Source organism: Neodiprion pinetum, chromosome 7 (assembly GCF_021155775.2).
Source record: "Neodiprion pinetum isolate iyNeoPine1 chromosome 7, iyNeoPine1.2, whole genome shotgun sequence".
Classification (NCBI taxonomy): Eukaryota; Metazoa; Arthropoda; class Insecta; order Hymenoptera; family Diprionidae; genus Neodiprion; species Neodiprion pinetum.
This window is the reverse complement of record NC_060238.1, coordinates 1,462,770-1,483,673: the sequence shown is the minus strand read 5'-3', so window position 1 is coordinate 1,483,673 and position 20,904 is coordinate 1,462,770. Positions and strand designations below refer to the sequence as shown.

Sequence of the window (20,904 nt, the reverse complement as noted above, 5' to 3'; positions counted from 1 at the left end):
ACGGAATTCGTTGCACTTTATTCTACCAGCGAACTTTAATTTTTCCGCACGAATTGAATCGAGGGGCAAAAAAAAAAAAAAACTATTGCTTCGATCCCTGAAAAGAAGCACGCAAAATTCCGTTCGAAGGAATGAAAAAATAAAAATAAAATTTCTAAAATCGAACAAGAGTGGAATTTTCGTTTAGTTTTGTTCTCTGTGCTTTATCGACGTCTTCCTCAATTTCAGTTACATAAAACGGGAAACGGCGACGTTTTTTGGCGTCGACGAAGACTCGGAGGCTCAGGAAAAGCAACGATGGCTCGAACGACGTAGACGAATGGCGTCTAGGAAGTACGGGGCCCTTTTGCCGGAACACAGACCTCCGGATCCCGACATAACCCGCGACGTACCCGACTCAACCGAAATACCCGAGGTCGGTCTTTAGTCCAGCCCTTATCTTCTATTTTTTTTTCATTTCCTCATCGCTCTAGCTCTCAGCTGCAGGTTTTTAAAAGACGCACAATCGTCGCGTCGCGTCTGAGGTTGCAGGTATAATCGTATGAAATAAAACGTGCGGTTAATACACCTGACGCTGTTTTTTGAACGAAGAAGATTCTTTTTTTTTTTTTCAAACGTAAACAAAGTTGGGAAAATGTTTTACGGTTCTTTCATTATTTATATTATATCATTCTTATTTCTTCATTTTTCAGGGTGTCACACTCCGCAGATCGTGGCATCAGCCGGTCAGACGAAAAGATTCTGTTGCCAGAATGACGTTATCCGGTCTCTCCTACATGGTTACGGTAAGTTCTTTTTATCACGTTTATACAGATCACACATACGTGTCCCACAACTATAAACTTTTAACTTTGTTTCATCGGACAAATTTATACTTTCTTCAATTCTCCGCGACTTTAGTACAGGTATAAAATTTTCTTTACCGTGCGCTATGTAAGGAAGTTTGTCATTGGATTTTCCATACTTGATATTGTAACGTGAATAAAACTTGATTTTTAACGAAATTCTTCAAAATCTATATATATGTTGTGTTGATACTTTTGAAAAATAATATTCGTAGAAAAGATAGGTAATATACTATCACAGAATTCAGTTTCGATTTTGGTAAACTAGGTGAAGATAAAAAGGGAAAAAAGAAAAACTGCTAATGAGGTAATTTTCGGCATTGTTACGTCTTTTTTTCATATATATATATATATACTCTTATTGAGAGTCGACACCCTTTGCGTGGGCTTACTGTAATATATACAACACGTAACGAGTATATTATACGATACATGTATATGTATAACGGGTGGTAATTGTGCGATTATTAATTGAACCATCTCGAGCGGCGGTCGGTTCGCTGGTTGGTTGGTTAGTTGGTTATAAGAGCCTCGCGTTAACCCGAAAGACGAAGAGACTGCAATGCTGAGAGGACAGCTGGGAGGGAGATCGAGAGGGTTCAGAGTGTCTGAGACAGGCAGCAAGGAGGTTAATGTTACACGCTATTATATATCTTGCAGTACAGCCGGTGTATAATCTGATAACAATAATTACACTGAAATCTAATTGCCAGAGCAAAAGAGAGAGAGAGAGAGAGAGAGAGAGAGAGCGGCGCATAATCGTTAGATATTTACATTACAGCCGACCCGCAAGCTCTTATTTTTTTACGTTACTGATGGATAATTACCATGCGAAACAGGAACTCGGATGTATAGATAAAAAATGTACTGTTAGATATATACGTATAACTCAAACTTGGATAGACGTTAATGATTTCGTCGTCGGTCGCCGCGTGCGTCGGGATTCAGAATCATCTGTTTTGTTTCCTCTAAGAAAACTGGAGAGTCGGAGGATCGAAATTAGAAGCATTGAGCATTGATCGAAATTAGAAGCAGGGCAGCGTGTCACGTCAGTTGTAATCCCGGCGTTTTGGTTTTTGTATATATATATATATATGTGTGTATACACACGCATATGTACGTATGTATGGAATGTAAAGAAAATCCTCCCACGGGAAAAGCCCCGAGGACTGGAAAACTAGAAGACCCGAATTTACAAGCCCCGGCGATCCCGTCACTCTCTTCTCCACTTGCCTTTCCTTCCCTCCGTACTTCTCCTCCCACCATCCATCCATTGTCTCGACAGAATTTTCGGCGTAGCGAACCCCGCCTGGCTAACAGACTATCTCTCCCCTGTTTTGTCGCTCTCTCCCCCTTGCTTCCAGTTTTGAGTTTCCAACCCACCTCCTTCTCCTCCTCCTCCTCCTCCACCTCTTCCTTTTCCCTTGAAACTCCCCAACGCGAACAGGAGACTCAAACAATACCTTCTGTTCTCCACCAAAGTACATATGTACATATTTCTGTGTATAATTTTATATAAAGCCGAAAGTTGCGGGGAGTGACAATGATTTTATTGTTATTATTATTATTATTATTATTGTTGTTGTTGTTGTTTTTTTCCTTGTTATTATTATTAATATCTGCATCGTCAGCATCCTTATTATTATTTTTAGTATAATTTTCATTTCATAAAAATTGAAATCAAGAGAAACATTCTGTTGAAGTTTACTTTTGCACGAATTGATTGATCAGCTTTCGCTTACATTATCTGACGTATTAAATTTTTTTCTTTTTTTTATAGTTCTCTGCTTTTCCCACTTGTTATATAAGAGAAAAAGATCAACGGTTTTGTCTAATGATCTTAAAAATATTCGTTCATGGCCGATGGCGCAGAAATCTGTGTTACCGTCATAGAAAGAACAAATCGACCAAAAATATTAAGATTTTCGAACAACAAAGTATATTGTCTTCGACGGATAAGAGATTCGGTTTTTTTTTTTATTTCTCTTGTATTCTTTCATTTAATTGCGATTTGACGTGCTACAGGATAACGAAATTACAGGGGCGTGTGTAACCGCAGAAAGAAGTAAGAGGAAAGAATGGTGGGAGGTAAACTAATGATGAATAAATAAGAATTAGCAAATCAAGATGTTTTTTTTTATAACGCGTTGAGTCCCGTCGCGGAATTAAACGACGAATGAAAAATTGATTATGAAATTTTATTTCCTTCCGCCCGCAGGTGTGTTCATTGTGCAAACCATGGGGTATATATTATTCGTTTGTATTAGACAGACTTATTGCATAACTTTATGCAATGTGAAAGAAAAATTTCAATTACGAAAAATCAAAGATCAACAATTTTATCAATTAATTTGAGCAGATGGACGCTGCTTGAGAGCGAGTTTAAAAAAAAAAAAAAGAAAGAAACGGTAGTACAACGTCAAAAATTAAAAAACACGGCCGAGAATTACAATTATCATTATTATTATTATTATTAAACCCTTGGCGAACAATTTTGTGAAATTTCCAACAGATTACATACGTGTTTACATATTATTCCTGGGTTTTTCTTTTTTGTTTGTAAATTGGGGGTGAAAGGCTGTCTGATGAATAAAGGTAAAGGGAGAGAAAGGGAGGTTTTGCACGAACGAACGATGCTCTCTCCCGTCCCATTAGCTTTTCAATATGCGAGCGGGGCTGCAGCGATAAACTCTCGCTCTCTCTCTCTCTCTCTCTCTCTCTCTCTATATATATATATATATATATATATATATGTATGTATGTATATACGAATGTTAATTTCGACACGAAATTAAATTCCCTTCGATTTTATACAACCTGCTATTTCATGTAACTCTCCAGCTGTATACAATCTATTATACAATTTTACGCAACGCGACGCGCGACGCCAGTTGCAATTATAATTCTTTTACCTCTGTTTCGGTAGTTGAAAAACGGATAAGAGAATCGAAAACTCATTCGACAAAAAAAAAAAAAATAATAAAGTAAGTGGCGAAACTAACCTCGACGTTGCAAATTGAAAAAGAAAAAGAAAAGATATTTAAATGTTATACAAAAAAAAAAAATGTTAAATTTAGACACAGAAGTTGACATTCGGTAGGTCACTGTAGCAGACCGGAGTAATTGACGATGGAAAATCATTCCGGTTGTTCCTGTAATTTCGGATTCTCGATGCAAACCGTATTACACGCGTATATTGCGTTATAACTGCTATTCGATAATATGGCTATAGATAGAGCGTATCGTCGCAGTGCTTGCAATTAGTTTCGTGGGTATCGATAAACGATTACAACACTGGCAGCAGTAGCAGCAAGCAGTCTCCCCTGGCTATGGACCAAACCGAAACCTGCAGCAATCGTTATCAATAATATCGTTAAACTATACGCGTACAAACGGCTGCGTCTACATAATGTTCAGACATTTTTCATTCTGCATATAAATATATATATACACACAACCGTGCCGCATCATACACAATGTGGGTAATTATTATTGATTTATGTTTAAACACACTCGTCTATTATCATGTCTATACACTGTAGATATTTGTACCCAATGTATTGCAGTAACGCGCAGTAATTATACACGCAACTGGCGCGTTTAATTAATTATTATTACATTTATACGGTATCGCATTCAAGTGTAAGCGCAGATATACGTTGCGTTTAATTATTCTCTGTTATCGCGTATAATAATTACTCTAACGATAACAAATCTCATTTATTAACCATCATAATCGTCACCGATAATAAGTTGTACAGCAACTAGTTTTATTATTATTGTTTTTGTTTTATTTTATTGCGAAATTATTATTTTACATGTAAAATGTACACCAGGTAATTTCGGTAAGAACAAAATTTTCTCGACGTCTCGATTTTCAACGCCTCGGCAAATTAATTTTCATTCAATTTCCTTATACCGCAGACGATGGCGAGGCATCGACCACGAGAAAGGGACGAGACGCGGCCCGAATCGCGAAGCTTTCCACCGAGCACCGTTCCGACGTCTTCGGTCTCGCCGGAAGTTCCCGCCGCCGACGAAGAGGAGGAAGCCTTTTTCGAGAGGCCACCACCGCCCTCGCCTCAAACGAATCAACAGCACCAAACGGAACCGGCGAACGGAACTCAGAACGACGGTGCTCCCGGCACAATCAGGGAAGACTCGGCATCCGTTTCCGGTGTAACCGATCTCGTCGACGCGCCTTCATCTTCCGTTGATCGCAATCTATCGGAGGAATTAGTTAGGTCGGTATTCCCAGTTGGGGAAAGAAGGAGTAGTATTCATTTCCCGTTGATAAAGGGTTGTTGGAGTTTTTTTGTTATTAATTTTCAGGCTAGGGGTAAAAGATCACAATTACCGATTGATAGAAGAAACGGAATAGAGAATTTTCATACATGCGAAAACATTATTTCTAGAATATATAAACGTGGAAAGTTCGAGTACGGAAAATTGAAAATATATCAAGTCGAAATGCGGAAAGACAAAATAGAAAGGAAGGTATGAACATGGAACGGCAAAGTCGAGAATCTGTATACGATTACTATATGTATTATCGAGAGACATTTTTTGTCCCCCACCTAATTGTTACCCCCCCCCCCCTCCCCCACACTCGGAGGCATTCTTTTTCGATTACTGACAAATCTTCGTTTTCTGAAGGTTTACAACTACGAATGGCGAGGGACTTTCGTCGTCGGAAATATTGAGTAGAAGACCCAGGCAGACATCCAGGGACCATTACACTTCCAGGTGAGCTTACTAACTCCAAGAAAACTAGAAGAAATTCAACAATTTATATCTATGCTTGATTTTTACCTGTAATCAATTTAGTTACTGTTTTACTTCTATCCTTTTGTTATTCACATTCTCGAACCGTGTCGCAGTTAACACTCGCAGTTTTAATTATACATATATGTACACACTCACGCTTCGCCTTCGGAATGTCTGATCTATCGATGAATAAGAATCAAACAGGATTGCGCAGAAAAACTTGAAGAGAATTAACTAAATAAATAAAAAATTTGTCGAGTTTATTCAAATCTAGTACCATTATCTGAACGGTATTTTTTTTTTTTTTAAGAAGAAGAGTAAGAACGAAACGAAAAAGAATTAACTTATTTATTATCTAAAGACGAAAAAATATTACATGCTTTCCGTACAATCAATTCAATCGATACCTCTTCCAATTCATGGTTTGAAAAGATTTATTTCAAAATCACGCAAGCTGGAGAGAGTCGAGAATCGACTCGAGTCTCGGAAGACGAGGAAGCAATTCGCTATATTTCGCTACTAAAAGAAAGGGAAACTATTCGGGCGACAATGAAATTTGGTATGAATTAATAAAGGCGGGGTTACAGAACGTCGAGTTGGCGCAGGTCGCGAGAATCGGGCGGCCATGGAGCTTCCGGTCCGTCAGACGTGGCGGTAACTCTTAGAAGGCAGGCGAACAGCGGCACCAGGATAGCGCCGAACGTGATTGACCGGATATTCGACAACAGCAACAGGAGGCAGTACGGAATGGGATTAATCGGGCGATTATACGGGTAAGGAAGTTGAAAGTTAACGAAAGAATGATCGGAAAATGTTTGAATAGATTTTTAGGCGAGGCGAACCCGAAACCGTTTGTAATAAATGATCCCTGTCACACTTATCCGTGCCAATGATGGTGAACACGAATGAAATAACATTCTTTATATGTACTAGAAACGATTTTGTCCAAATTCGAACGACGAAAGCTGATATGTCAAGAATTTGAGAAAAAAGTTTTGTACAATCGGAACTGTCGAAAGTGCCAAAACTATGGTGTATTATTTTTTTATTTTTTTAATTATATTCCAACGTTCGTAGGCTCGTTTCTCTGTTTGTCTGCTTCTAATTTTCGATTCAGATCACAAGTTTGCCGCAGGGAATGAACTTTTTAAAAAGCTGATAAACGATTTTCCGCTTTCAGACGTTCGTTCAGAAAAAGCGTCGCCCATAAACCTGACGTGAAAAAACAGCTGGACGACATCGAAGATCACAGGCCCTTCTTCACCTACTGGATAACAACGGTTCAGGTCATGATCCTCGTCATATCTTTGGCCTGTTACGGCTTCGGACCCTTCGGCTTCGAGCTCAATCACAGATCTGGCTTGGTGGGTAAATTGGGCGTGATTTTCGCGATGCCGTAAATTTATTATTCCTCTCCAGAAACGTGACTTTTCATTTGCCGTGCTCGCAGGTACTCGTCACGAGCTTATCCCTCCAACAAGTGGACTATCAGGAGCCTGCCAACTTCTGGATCGGTCCAAGAGCCGCGGACCTTATTCATCTGGGGGCAAAATTCGCCCCTTGCATGCGGAGGGACATAAAAATCCTGAAGGAGATAGACGTGTGGAGAGAAAGGGAACGGGACACGGCCTGCTGCATACGCAACGACGACTCGGGATGCGTTCAGTCGAGCAAACAGGACTGCTCCGTGAGTAATCAGACTTCCTTATCCCCGTTTTTGTCATTCTCGAAATGGTATTTTTTTTTTTTTATTTTAAACTAACGAAACGAGTACTCGTCGGATTTATAATATTCGTTCTGTGTGCTTGCAACCAACTGGTCCGGGGATTGAGATCAACGATGACGGTAATTAAAACAGGCTTATAGACCCTAATCCTCGTCATCTGTATTGGGAACGAAAATATGGCGCTGCGATATCTGGTATCAAAATAACGCGTCACCACTAAGTGGGTCATATTTAGTTTTCGGGACCTCTTTCGTCGTATTTTTTCTGCCAGATTGACTCCTTGCGACTCAACTAAAGCGCCGCGGCTTGGACTAATTTTGCCGTACATCCGTAATCGCGTAACCGATCTAAAACGATTTTCCAACAGTCCAATTTTCGACGCCATATTGGCAATCAGCCACGCCTCAACGTTCGTTCGCAATAGTCGCATGTCTAAAATCAGTAAATCTGTGGTAAACTTGTCGATTATCCCTCGCTAATGCTTCTCTCTCTGGTCAAATTTTCGCACAGAACACCATATCGACGTGGAAGAAATGGGGCCCAGGAGACAGCGGACCCGGCGGACGTATAAGCGGCTCGGTTTGCGGACTCGATCCAAAATTCTGCGACGCTCCAGCAAGCATCGCACCCTACGAATGGCCCGACGACATCACCAAGTGGCCCATATGCCGCAAAACCAATCCATTCAACCAGAGGTTCAGGTGAATTGAATGAAACGTTGGATTACATTTGGGAAAAACGGAACGTCCTCCTCTTTCCGTCCGATCCTTTCTCCTCTACGAACTACACTAATTTTTCTTACAATCAAAATTACAGCAAGGGCGGCAGCAACCAGATGTTTCCGGTGGGTCGTCACATGGACAAGATGGCAGAGCATATGGTTTGCGAAGTGATTGGTCACCCCTGCTGCATAGGAATCCATGGGATGTGTCGAATAACCACAAAGGAGTACTGCGACTTTGTACATGGTTATTTTCACGAGGAGGCGTCCCTGTGTTCCCAAGTCGAGTGTCTCCACGACGTATGCGGCATGATTCCGTTCCTACATCCGGAGTGGCCCGACCAATTCTACCGTCTATTCACCTCGATTTTTCTCCACGCTGGGTGAGCGCTTCTTTTTTCTACACAATTCGGTTATCGCAATAGTCGTCGATCGGGTGACCGAAATAATTACGATGAACGGTTTTAGTTGGTAACCGTCTGTCACGTTGACGAGTGATTTGTCTTTTCACAGGATATTTCACCTCCTCATCACCCTCTGCGTTCAGTACTTCTTCATGAGAGACTTGGAAAAGCTCACGGGATCCTTCCGCATAGCGATTATATACTTCACTGGTGGACTTGCTGGAAATTTGGCTAGCGCTATATTTGTTCCTTACAGAGCTGAGGTAAGAAGCTAAAACGTCCAACTGTTGCTTGGTACGCGCGATATGATCGATGGTTGGGAATGAATGAAATTTTCAAGAAAAGATAGTACTAGAAGCTGAAACTGTAGTTTCGGAATAATCGACGAAATATGTTTCGAGAGGATGAGGAAATTTGAAAGTAACAACCAGGTGAAGCATAAAAGTATCGGATAAAATCAAAGCACTTTTTTTGCTTAACTCCGATGTTGATTTTACCCTATTTTTCCGCGAACAGCATTTTCATTATTGTAATCATCGATCGGAACATTTGCCACAGGCTCTTTTCAATCTAAATTTCTGTTTGAACAACAAGGAGAGAGTAAAAGGGATACACCGTTATTTGATGGTCAGCGTTCGGCGGTTGAATATTGCGAGAATCGTTCAATAATGCAACAGAAACGCGCGCACTGTCCGATATTAATATCAGTTAGGCTTTAAGTTAGTTGGACTCGAGTTTCAGGGGAAAAACAATATTGAGGAAACGGTGAGTAGAGTCGAAAAGGCGGGATGGTAGTCGGAAAAGTTGGAGAGGCGAGAATATAATCAGAGAAGTTTTAATTGAATACATCTGAGCGAGAGAGGTGGAAGAAGTAGCAGCTATAGCAACAGCACACAAAAGCATTGGACGGCCGATTTAACAGACGGGATTTTATTGTGTGTTCGCAATTTAATCAACACACTTGTGGCTGTTTCCATCTCTCTCTCTCTCTCTTACTTTCTCTTTTCAAGAATCAACTGCAGCCCAGGGGGGAAAGCAGAAAATCTCTTCGCTCCTTCCTCCCCTGCTAAAGTTTCTCGAAGACTCTTGAAGCAGCCCTCAACTCGCACACAAAGATACGGACTTTTGCGCAGGGTGCAACGAACGAACTCTATTCGAAATACTCGCGTTCGCATCTCTCGTTCCACTCCATTGTACACACAATATGTCTGGACAGTTTTGCCTGCATTGTTTTCTCCAACTTTCATCTCGGGAAACCAATTTCAATTCTAAGTTTAAATGCTCGATCAGATATATCGTTAATGTTGAATACTCGATGGCGAAATTGCGCGCGATACGAATCCAGATTAAATTTCACAGTCCAGTACCTCGCCAATGGCTTATCGATTGGATTTAGATAAGAGCTATGTTAGAAAATGTCTGACAAGGTATTTTTCTCACCTTTCCAACCCGGCGTTGGGTGACACATTTTTTTTTTTTTTTCAATACAGGTACAGATCAAATACGGAGATTCTCAAAGTCGTTTGTCTCTGCGAATTGAGATTTTAAAAAGAGACAGATGTTTTGAAAACTGACAAATTTATAATTTTCAACCGACTGTAAGCTAATTATTTCTCGTCTCGAAATTTTTGTCAACCTGACGGTTTTTCAAAATAAACAATTAACAACGGTATACTCGAATCATAAGTTCTCTTATTTTCAAATACTCTTTGATCCGTTTCAGCTCGTGAAAATTACTACAAAATAATACGCTTCGATTTCTGGAACTCTCTCAAATCTTAATTCTCAGGCAGACTGCTCGGAGGATGGACCAAGCTCTGATCCTGTCCCTCGAAATTTTTGTGTCTCTTCAGGTGGGACCAGCGGGGGCGCATTTCGCCCTCCTCGCGACGCTCGTTGTGGAGGTTTTAAACAGCTGGCCAATGCTGAAACACCCGCGCAGGGCGCTTTCAAAGCTGCTTCTATCGTTGTTCGTGCTGTTGCTGCTCGGGGCGTTGCCCTGGATCGACAACTACGCTCACCTCTTCGGCTTCGTGTTCGGTTTCCTGGCCGCTTACGCTGTGATGCCGTTCATATCCTTCGGGAAGTACGACCGACGGCGAAAGATCCTCTTGATCTGGGTCTGCCTGGTCCTTATAGTAGGGCTATTCGCAATGCTGCTCGCCCTCTTCTACAACGTTCCGGTCTACGAATGCGAGATCTGCAAACTCTTCACCTGCATACCGTTCACCAAGGACTTCTGCGCATCTCAGAATATCAATTTCAAGAGGGAGGAACCCGTATGACACCGGGGGCAGCGGTCAAGAGCCGAGCTGGCAATACCGCTCGGCCTCTGGTCAAAAGCTCAGCATCCGCCGCTGCCGGTCCGTAAATTCGGAATAACACTACCAAGTTTCGATTGGAATTGGGATTTGGATAATTTCTGGTTTCGTCATATTGGGACTCGCCATTATATCGCTCCGATTTTCATCGATTTCGGTAGAGATTATCGCAGCTAAGGGTAAATACGTTGGAGTCGGTCCCACCTTCTCACATGGTATGTACATGTAAGCTATAGATTAGCTCTTTCTTCCTCCCTATTCTCCTCTCCTTCCTCTGCCAAAACATTCCAGCGCGAGAAACAAAAAAATGGGAAATTGGAGAAAAAATATCCAAGAAATGGAGGAGAAAAAGAAAAAAGAAATACAACCGGACGAAAAGGACGGGAAATATTTTTCCCGAAGAATACCGATCCACTGACAGCACAAAGTAGTATTGTTTAACGATATGTATTTAATCAATAAATACTCCTATAAATACTATTGGGATAGAGGCGTTTTTTCAAAATATCAAACGAAAGAGATATTTTTGTGTGATGATATAAGTGATAATGGTGGTGGTGGTGTGGTGGTCGTAATTATTATACGCGACGTGGGCGTTGTTAATTCTTTTTCTTCGATATATCAATTACTGAATACGCGAAAGACATGAGAAACTTTACAAGCAATTGAATAATACGAAATTGTAAATATAATAATAATTAATAGTACTAACAAAAAGTAATAACGATCATGATAATAATATTAATAACCATACCCATACCTATAACGACGACGACGACGACGATGATTATTCTTATTATTACCTTAAAAGTATCACATGCAAGGAAACGATGGGACATTTTTTTAGAAGAATTACCGATGACGACCATTCGTCGTACAATATGGGAATGCGCGTATGTATGTATGTATATATAAGTATACATATATATGTATATATACCTACGTATACTACACGCGTCGCATGACACATTGAACAACAGGTGAATATATAACATCGTAGTTATTAATAATAATGACTCTAGTACGAAAATTAACTATAATATGATAAGACTTGATAAGGCATTTTGATTAATTATACCTATATGCATGTATTCGTATATTCATATATTTATGTGTGCACACACGTACACATATATGTATGCGTATACGTCAGTGAAAATTAATATGCGATATATACATATAAATATAATGATAATAATGATATTGTGAATGTGTATTTTATTATAAACGCGTAAAATAATTATACTATACGTACATCTATATGCATAATATTCATATACATATAACATTATATTGTATTAAATATAAGTTATACAATAATAATATGTATGATGATATACACATAGAATTACGTACACACGCGCGCACACGCACACACACACACACACACACAGAAATACAAACACACCCACACAAATATTATACTTATGACATACATGATAACGTTATATAAAATTATAATAATGATAATAACAATGATATTACAACATACGATGATTCTTAGGAAGGAGCATGGTGAAAGTTTTACGTCAGGAAACAAACCATAGGTTATAACAGTGCATGCATAACAGTGACGATGATAGACTAGGGTGAAAATAATTGCTTCGCATACTCAATAAAACAAAGATTATTAACATCGTATTATTATTGTTGTTATTATTATTATTATTGTTATTAATATTATTATCCTCATTATTATTATTATTATTGTTATTCTTATTATTATTAGTGTTGTTGTTATTATTATTATTATTGTAGTTATTCCTATTCGTTGGGAGTTAAATAGCTTAAGAATAAAAATGTGCGAACGAAGGGAAAAAATCAAATGATCAATGCGTGATAATAATAGTAATAATAACAATGATAGCGATAATGTTCGTAATAATGCTAATAATGATAATGATCTTTCATAAGGATTGAAAAAGCGTGATCGGTGATCGCAAGAGGAAAAGAAGATATAGAAGAAAATTCGAGTTCGAAGAAACGTATCACAGAAAGAAAGAAATGAAGAGAGTCGATGAAGATTGACGCGAAAAAAAAAAATAAAAAATGTAGTAGAAAGTGAAGAAGAAGATAATGTGCCACGAAGAAATTTACGATATACAAAAAAAAGAAAAACATTAATTATACATATACAAGTATACATGAATATATGTGTATATGTATATTAATAATAAACTAGGTATGTGTAATGTATATTATTATACAATCACGCGATTAATGAGAAATGTATTCGAAGCCACCCCCACGTTCAATCGATCGATCTTTTCCCTCGATTTCCACTGTATTCGTACATATAAATATACATATATACGTATATGTATATATACAAAAGAAACAAACAACATTATTATTACTATTAATTAAATTTCTTTTCATATTTTTCTTTCTATTATTTCTGTTTTCTTTTTCCCTGCATAATTATTACGTCAAATCCATTTACTGAGACTAATAATTATCGATGTATTTGAAATAAATAAAATGATGGAAAAATGCAAAAAAAAAAAAAAAAAAAACCAATAAAAACCAGTGAAACGAAAAAAAATTGTCGCGTACTTTTACGTGAAGTTTCTTTTCTTTAAATACCCCTCGTCTCTTATCGCTTTGCACATAATTGTTAACAGCAGGATTTTCCATATTTAATTGATTAGTTTAGATTAAATTTTTAGAATGCGATAAAAACGCTAGCCGTCGACAATTTTAAAAATATCGCGAGACTTCGGGTTTAAAGAGGTAAGGAAATCAAAATCAAAAAAAAAATGGAGTAGAAAGTCGTCACGTGCATTTACTTGTGCGGAAAGATTTTGGGACAGGCTGAAAGATGATCGAATCTACTTGGAAAACAGCCAAATGGGATTCGCGGCCGTTTCACTATTAAAACAAACCATTATGAACATCTTTCTTTTCTTCCAAGGCAATTTGTTCTTGAGAATTCGATTTTCATCGTATAAAAATAATAGATGATAGCAGTAATGATAAATAATAATTATAAACTAACAATAACGATACAGTATATATCTCTATAGTATTAAATAAAATTACGTCGAAGGTAAATTTTTAACAATAAGAGTTTAATCGTAATAGTAATAATGAAAATGGACCAAAGCTGTACCTACACAACGATTGTTGCACATGTCTTTGCAGACGTAGTTACTTTTCTTTGGCTGTTGCATTTTCTTTTCGTTTATTCCCAACTATCTCCGATGTAGAATCAATCGAAAAACACGTGCTGTGTAAAATAGTTTTGATTTCTTGTGTATTGGGAGGAAGAAAAGAGCAGATCGTTTTGTCTCACTTTTTCTTCGTTTTTATATTACATATAAAATATTATAAATATTATTGTAATAGTCACTGTTACACGAATCATGCATATACATACCATCGCCCATTAGTAATAATAATAATATATCAATTTAAATAACAATAAAGAGAATGTATAAAAACAATCCTCACGCGTACAGGCAATTCTTATACATTATACATTGTATAATATTCATTCCGTCGTATGTTGCAATTATTTTATCTTTATTCATTGATAATATCGTTGAAAGAGAAAGAGAAAAACTCGTTTCTTCGTTTCATTGATCATTCGTCGTCATCCATCGTTTGGTTAAAATCATGAATTTCTACTATTAGTTTCCGCGTCATTTTTCTCACTTGACAAAAAATTCTCGCGCCTCACATCCGCGTGTAAACTTCATTCGTCAAAGGAAGAGAGATTCGTCGAAAGTGTATAAAGAAAAATTATGAATAAATCATTCTCGGATGTAAATTTTCACCACTCGAATAATTTTCCCAACGATACTAACAATAAGGGGGAGTCGGTAAACTGTCGCAAATTATTATACCGAGCTGCGAAAAAATGTTGCTTGCAAATCGATCCGCATCGTTGTTGTTATAACGGTAATTTTATCCGCTTTATTCGTAATAAACACCGACGACGATCCCTACGGCGTACATTTGGGAACTTTCAAATGTAAAAGACGAGTGATTGTCCCTCTCGATGTCCCACAGCCTCCCATTAGCGACTTGTAAACTTTGTCCGGTCTTTTCTACTATCGTCACCTGCACTATGAACTTGTACCTGAAACGCGACGAGGTAAATAATTTCCTTGCGTGCCACTTTTTTTAACCCTTTCATGGATAAATATTTCCTTACATGCGATCTACTTGAAATTTTGCATGAAATTTTGTTTTCGCGTTAAGTAAACAAATAAATTTTACCAAAAGCAGTTTAATAAATAGAAAGCTGCAAAAAAAAAGGTCACGAATTAAAAAGTCAACTCCTAGGAGTTAAAGTGGCATTTTCTGCACTACGCTGTAGCGAACAAATCTGACATTACGCGAACCTGGCTTCAATTTCGTGTTTCGCCGAAAAAACGCGTAACACACTCTTGATGCATGAAAAATCGCGCGCAACAAGGAGGCAACTGATTTGCCCGTTTGCCTCCCCGTTACACAATATACTATTTTCACAAAAATTTCGAACGATTTCAAATCGCTTCGTGCAATTTCCGATAAAATCGGCTAACGAAGAACCGTCGCAATATCTCGCCTGTCGTAGTCCTTTCGGTATATCCGATTTCTTATCTCGGCCGTCATGTCCTGGCAGAGTTTCATGCAAACCTCGGGGTTGTACTTCATCCCGGTCAGGGTGGTGGTCATAACGTCTTCGAGAACCTTGTCGACTACTTCCTGTTTCCACGGATTGTGGGCATCTAATCGATAGCTGTTCTGGTACCTCGGAATCTGTGTGCCGAAGCAAAAAACGAATTTCAACCGGAACTGCGTCAGGCTCTCTGTATCTTTCCGTTCCGCGATGCGGGAACTTGGATAGCGGGCCGTTGCAAATAGTTGTAAAGGACGAACGGGCCGCTTAACGTTTGATTAAAAAAAAAATACCGTCGGAGATTTTTCCGACGGTTTTTCCCCTCTTTATAACTTCTTCGATCGGACCCGTTCGTCCTTAATTGTGCAGCCCAACTGTAAAGTCGCACCTTGAATCCTCCCTTCGCACTTCTGTAAGTTGCACTTGTGACTTGGTGGCCGGGAATCAGAGAAGCGGTACTCATGCCGATTTTCGACTGCTGGGACAAGGCCTTGCTCAGGGGCCTTTGGCCCTTGGACAGAGAGAGACGTGCATTCGACGATTCTCTCATCGTCGAGGCGATTTTCACAGGCGCGGTTTGAGGGTGGGTTGAATTTTGAGGGGCGTAATTTTTTGAGAAGCTCATTTTCACCAGTTTATTTTTAAAACTCGTTTATTCCTTCGCATACATCCGTCTCGGTCCTATAATAATACGTACGACAAATTTACACTCGATTATTGGAGGGGAAAACCTCTCTACCTCTCTCGCTGATACGTCTCTCCGTCATTCATTCAAACGTCAGTCAGTCCTCGTCGTCGTCACGTATGACGCGAATTGCACGCGTCAAAAAGAAACGTGAAAAACAAAGAAGAAGGAGAGACAGCGAAACAGACGTCGGTTATCGATAGAACTCGAAATTCACTCGCAGTATACGCCGAAGACGCAGCAATAGGCAAAAAAGGTTCTCGTCTCGAATGTAAAGCTGGAGTAATTATCCCTCTGCACGTCCCAGAGGAATCTCATCGACGCCTGTATTCCTTGACTGGCCTTTTCGTTGATCGTCACTATAACGACGATTTTGTACCTGAATGGGATATACGTTCTTTTTTACTGTACATAAATATTAAAGGGGTTTCAAAATTTATGGGGCCAAAACCAATAACGTTTCTTGAATGTAAAGAAAAAGAAGAGAGGAAAATAATTGTTCGTGCCTCGAACGTTAATCCAACCAACCAACCTGTCGAAGTTTTGTTTCCGAATCCGATCTCGGATGTCGGCGCTAATTTCCGCACACAGTTTCGGGCACTCTTTGGGATCGTATACGATGTCTTCGAGGTTGTTGGTCATGACTTGACTGATGATTTTATCCACAGGGTCAACGTTGAAAGGTTTGTTCGATTCTAGACGGTAGCTATTCTCATATTTTGGCGCCTAGAAAGAAAAAAGTGAAACGAAAACCATGAATTTTACACCCGGCGCAGAGAAAAATAAAAGATTAATCAGAGTACGAGTCAAATTACGCTACGTGTTTTTGCGGGGCGTGAAATTTCGAATAACGGAAAAAAAGATGTGCAATATAGGAAAATAAAAACTACTGCGAACGGAATTTTTTTACCTGATCATTATCGTCAGCTGAAACTGCGCCCTCGAATTGCGTTGGCATGACTTTGTCGTACAATAAAATTCTATAAAAATTGTACAGGTAAACTGATCTATTGAATATATTCGCGGGGCGAAAATGTTGGAAGTGAGGTATAAAGGAACAAAAAAAAAAAATTAATCGTTAAATAGAAAAATCAGTAACCGAATCTGCTGAGATTAAATAATAGGGTAAATAGCAATATTCTAAGACTGCACACCCGTTCTTCGGTATGTATCACTGAAGACTTTATACCAGGTATAAGCTTTGTTCGCATCAAGTCCCTTATTTAACTAGGGATCGATCGATCCCGTACCACCGAGCACCGACAGGCACACATTTTTCACATTTTCATGCAGAATAGCTACTTCTGTATCTTTGATTGCACCGCGGTTGCCGTTAATTATTTTTTTTTTTTTGCTCGGTTTTGCGATTAAGACTTCAATTTAGTTACCTTGGGTATCGCAGAGCTGTTGATTGCGGCTTGTATGCTACCCTGACGATTTATGGCCGCTGCAGGACGTCCGTCATTTCTCTTCTTTATCTTAAAATTTGAAATAATTTTTAGAAATTAATCAAAGCCGATTATCACTGCAGGTTTTATAGATTGTGAAAAATTTCTGTTCTATCATTGTAACATCGATGGGCAATTATCGCCATCGTGAATACGAAGTACAAGTATATATAGAAAAATTCTAGTTACACCGCGATCACGAACGTAATACTAAATATAAGTAAATTTGCATAACTATCATCGCATGCAACGCTCTCTTCCCGAGGGTTGTACACGTACAATCTATCGGCTATGCGTCTATTCATGAATTATGATATCGCTTTAAATAGGTGTAAAATTCACTCAGACGACGGATAATTATGAGGATAAAAACGACGATAAAAATCGCGAGAGCCGACGTCTACAGACGCACTGTGACACGGACCGATGAAGTTGATCAAAGTTTTTTTTTTTTTTTTAAATCCATTTTGGTAATCGCGCGAGTTCCTTTACGAAGCTTGCAGAAATCTTTACAAGTTGTTAAAAGCGCAAAAATGGAGCGGTTATTATAAACTCGACGTCGTAATTGAAAAAGTTTTCAATTTTTACTATAGTCGGACTAGACTAAGATTAAGACTTACGGATTTTACAAGGGTCATCGCCATCGTTATACACCAGCGGATGCTGCCGAAAGGGTTTCGTTGCCGTTTACTTTCACTATTCTGACGATTAGTTTTTTCAATTTTTCGGGTCGACTTCGTGCCGTCGATTTCGCTCGAGACTGCAGGTAGGTAATAGAACGGCTGGAACAGGTGTGACTAAATATCACGAAATCAGTACGAATATCGACCATTTCTTCGCGCATAGGATGAATCACTCTTCGTGTCTATTTCGCTCTTTCTATTACTCTAGTTCTCCCTCACACTATTGTGTATATCCTTTCGACTCGCAGGAAGTTACGCAAAGCGAGCTGTAATTTGGAGGCAGCCGAAACTATCGTGATCATCGTCACATTGGAAACGGCTACAAGACGGAATTAAAAGTATTGGAGTATTCTTATTCGTATGGGAGACTACGGAATATTAATGGTATTGAATTCACAATGAACAACACTGTTCGATTTTAGCTAAAATATACACATTTCAAAGACCGGTATAATGGGATTGATTTAATCACAGTTGAATCGACGTTATTTCACGTGAGAGAGATTGCGCGAACTTATCTAAATTGTTGATATAAATTTCCGGTAAAAGTATAGCTGTCTTTTGTACTCGTGCAATATTCTTAGCACATGATCCCTTCCAATTGAATGATCGTAGAGCGACGACGAAATTAATTAAGCAATCGATTTAAAATTAATTATAGCATTAATTATTGAGTTGTATTATTCGCATGAATATTGACAAGAATAGACTCGATCGAAAGACGTGTTTATTTCTGAAAGCGACGTTCCGACCACTGGTCTGTGTGTTTTCACCCCATAATGCGAAAACCAGTTTCAAATTATTGCTAGTCAAACTCGAGCGCAGAAAGCATAGGACTTTGATCAATTCCCGAATATCCTTTATCGGTTCCCTACTGTTCAAATTATTCTCATCCCGACGATTTTTCGTCCGATTGCAATTATCATCAAGATTTTGTAAGGGAGATATATTTTCAAAGTTACAACGATGACGAAAATATTGACGTTGACAAAATGGGGCGAAAAAGTTCTTCCTCAGTCATTAGTCTGCTATCAATTATGTCATTCCACTTATAATATGATACGATCTACCAATAAATAATGTGTGAAAAAACTTATTTTACATGTAATCAGAGATATCGTACTAATTGTAATATTCATTTAACTCATCGCCTATCAATCATTGAATTATCAACTACGGCGACAAGTATTTGCTTTCCAGTTTAAAAGCATTTTCCATCACTTCTGACGCCACTCATGATCACGAAGACATTCCAGAGCTGCAGAGCTGAGTGAGCCACACCAAAACGACTGCAAGCGTTTCCTCAAGTTCATTGCATCAAGAGGTCTGGAATAAAAGCGTAAGAAAATCGAATTAGATATTGTCTCCAATGGGCGAAAACCAATGTCATTGAAATATCATCAATGAACGAATGGAAGGGTGATATAGTTACCCAGTTAATCGCCTTGAGAAATGGGAGATCCCCTGTCTCGCTTCGACCCCTTTCCTTTCCCCTTGGACTTGGAATCCCGCTTCCTACTGGAGGATGACGTGGAGGTCGTGGATGCAGAGTCCGCGGGACTGGAATGGCTGGAAACCTCGAGATCCCACCTGGCCAAGGCGTCCCTCAAATTCTGGCCATCGCCTTCTTCGTAGGTGTCAACGTCGACGTGAAGATTGTCCTGATTAGAATGTCCATTGTTGGTTGCCTCGAGATTGGCACGCATATCCTTCCGCTGGTCGTCGGTGTGCTGTGGACAGCGCATCGACCTCGTGCATAGTTTCTTAGTGTGTTCGGAAACGACCCCACAGATTTGTGTCAGCAAGGCGCGTTTGTCCTCGACGGACATGTTCTCGTAGTTCGAGGGAGAGTTCTCGTTGCTAGTGTGGTTGTTTTCGCCTCCGGCGGAGCCCGTGTCCCCGTTTCTATGAACGCTCTTGCTCTGCTTGGATTTTTTTAGCCCGTTGCGATCCTTGCGTCTTTTCCGCTTGTCGTTTGTCAGGCTCCAGTCGACGTCGTCGTCGTCGTCGCTTAGGACGCCACTTAGGGTGCTCAGGTCTTTGGAACTGTTCGCGATCCGTCTTGACGCTATCCTTGAACTGTTCCTCCCCATTCCCATGCACTTCTCCAGGTGCGTGGCAAAGCGACAGGCTGCAACCCCCCGATCACAGTTGGGGCAGGCGCAGTCCTGCGATTTCTTTATCGCCTGCTGGCCAAAGACGTCGAGACCCGGCAGGTCGACTATGGCGTATGACTCATCGTCAGGAATGCCCTCCTCGACGTCCGAACTGCCTGTCTTCACGGTTCTGTGAACGTCAAAAACGAAGCCCATCATCACCTCGTCCAAAAGATCCTCGTATATCTCTTTAGATGCCGCGTCGACGTTTTCCGGTTTGCTCACGAACTCTAGAAACTTTTTGTTCAATTCGTCAACCCGCTCGTCGATCCCAGACATTGTAATCTTAACCTCTAATTACGAGACGTTCCGAAGTGTTTTGGATATCTGGAGATACGACTTTTACAATTCTTTCCGAAGGATATAAAAATTTCGCAGTATTTATTTAACCTTTGTGGAATATCAGGCACTTAATTATACGACGAATCTGAGAATATTTCCTTCGGATCTCTACGTCGATACTCGCCGCTATGGAGAATAGATAAAACCTGTAACCACGATCCAAAAGCCTTAAAACCCTTAAAACGGAGAGTCCGGTC

General features: G+C 39.5%; 4 protein-coding genes across 9 annotated transcripts in view; 1 reads left to right on the top strand and 3 right to left on the bottom strand.

Annotated features, from left to right (window-relative positions):
• Positions 1-12,902, top strand: part of rho-5 (rhomboid-5) — a 60,543-nt gene extending 47,641 nt beyond the window's left edge. For 2 of the 5 annotated variants that reach the window (XM_069137691.1, XM_069137692.1), the window contains 12 exons: positions 229-415; positions 693-785; positions 4,770-5,089; positions 5,502-5,591; positions 6,188-6,385; positions 6,793-6,976; positions 7,063-7,301; positions 7,433-7,457; positions 7,849-8,039; positions 8,155-8,442; positions 8,573-8,726; positions 10,317-12,902. In XM_069137691.1, coding sequence (XP_068993792.1) covers positions 229-415; positions 693-785; positions 4,770-5,089; positions 5,502-5,591; positions 6,188-6,385; positions 6,793-6,976; positions 7,063-7,301; positions 7,433-7,457; positions 7,849-8,039; positions 8,155-8,442; positions 8,573-8,726; positions 10,317-10,748 — 2,401 coding nt within the window. In that variant the 3' untranslated portion in view covers positions 10,749-12,902. The remainder of the gene's footprint in view (positions 1-228; positions 416-692; positions 786-4,769; positions 5,090-5,501; positions 5,592-6,187; positions 6,386-6,792; positions 6,977-7,062; positions 7,302-7,432; positions 7,458-7,848; positions 8,040-8,154; positions 8,443-8,572; positions 8,727-10,316) is intronic. The other 3 variants (XM_069137694.1, XM_069137693.1, XM_046634569.2) reach the window with 3 other exon arrangements.
• Positions 12,903-14,187: 1,285 nt separating this feature from the next.
• LOC124223261 (dynein light chain Tctex-type 5-like) lies at positions 14,188-16,020 on the bottom strand. Its single transcript, XM_046635064.2, has 3 exons — positions 15,782-16,020; positions 15,324-15,533; positions 14,188-14,906 (listed from the first exon to the last, which is right to left on the bottom strand). Exons 1-3 carry the CDS (start codon positions 16,016-16,018, stop codon positions 14,703-14,705), a joined length of 651 nt encoding a protein of 216 aa, XP_046491020.1. The 5' UTR covers positions 16,019-16,020; the 3' UTR covers positions 14,188-14,702.
• A 17-nt stretch (positions 16,021-16,037) lies between these two features.
• Positions 16,038-18,741, bottom strand: LOC124223005 (dynein light chain Tctex-type 5-like). Of its 2 annotated transcripts, XM_046634591.1 has the most exons (4): positions 18,147-18,741; positions 17,467-17,556; positions 16,611-16,804; positions 16,040-16,457 (listed from the first exon to the last, which is right to left on the bottom strand). In XM_046634591.1, the coding sequence occupies exons 1-4, from the start codon at positions 18,168-18,170 to the stop codon at positions 16,292-16,294; spliced, it is 474 nt and encodes a 157-aa protein (XP_046490547.1). In that variant the 5' UTR covers positions 18,171-18,741; the 3' UTR covers positions 16,040-16,291. The 2 variants fall into 2 exon arrangements, with proteins under 2 accessions (XP_046490548.1, XP_046490547.1); XM_046634592.2 differs by lacking the exons at positions 17,467-17,556; positions 18,147-18,741 and adding an exon at positions 16,989-17,144 and having other exon boundaries at positions 16,038-16,457.
• A 177-nt stretch (positions 18,742-18,918) lies between these two features.
• Sgf11 (SAGA associated factor 11kDa) lies at positions 18,919-20,885 on the bottom strand. Its single transcript, XM_046634589.2, has 2 exons — positions 19,642-20,885; positions 18,919-19,535 (listed from the first exon to the last, which is right to left on the bottom strand). The coding sequence occupies exon 1, from the start codon at positions 20,642-20,644 to the stop codon at positions 19,646-19,648; it is 999 nt and encodes a 332-aa protein (XP_046490545.1). The 5' UTR covers positions 20,645-20,885; the 3' UTR covers positions 18,919-19,535; positions 19,642-19,645.
• Between the last annotated feature and the right edge of the window lie 19 nt (positions 20,886-20,904).

Bases quoted from the DNA above. Each gene is read 5' to 3' on its own strand.
- LOC124223261 (XM_046635064.2), bottom strand. From the start codon at position 16,018: ATGAGCTTCTCAAAAAATTACGCCCCTCAAAATTCAACCCACCCTCAA. The intron at 15,534-15,781 runs GTGCGACTTTAC...TTCGGCACACAG, and splicing joins GTGCGAAGGGAGGATTCAAG to ATTCCGAGGTACCAGAACAG. The intron at 14,907-15,323 runs GTTCTTCGTTAG...GGTTAAAAAAAG, and splicing joins ACAGGCGAGATATTGCGACG to TGGCACGCAAGGAAATTATT.
- LOC124223005 (XM_046634591.1), bottom strand. From the start codon at position 18,170: ATGGCGATGACCCTTGTAAAATCC. The intron at 16,805-17,466 runs GTAACTAAATTG...TTTTCTTTCTAG, and splicing joins ACAGCTCTGCGATACCCAAG to GCGCCAAAATATGAGAATAG. The intron at 16,458-16,610 runs GTTGGTTGGTTG...TATCCCATTCAG, and splicing joins CGGAAACAAAACTTCGACAG to GTACAAAATCGTCGTTATAG.
- Sgf11 (XM_046634589.2), bottom strand. From the start codon at position 20,644: ATGTCTGGGATCGACGAGCGGGTTGACGAATTGAACAAAAAGTTTCTA.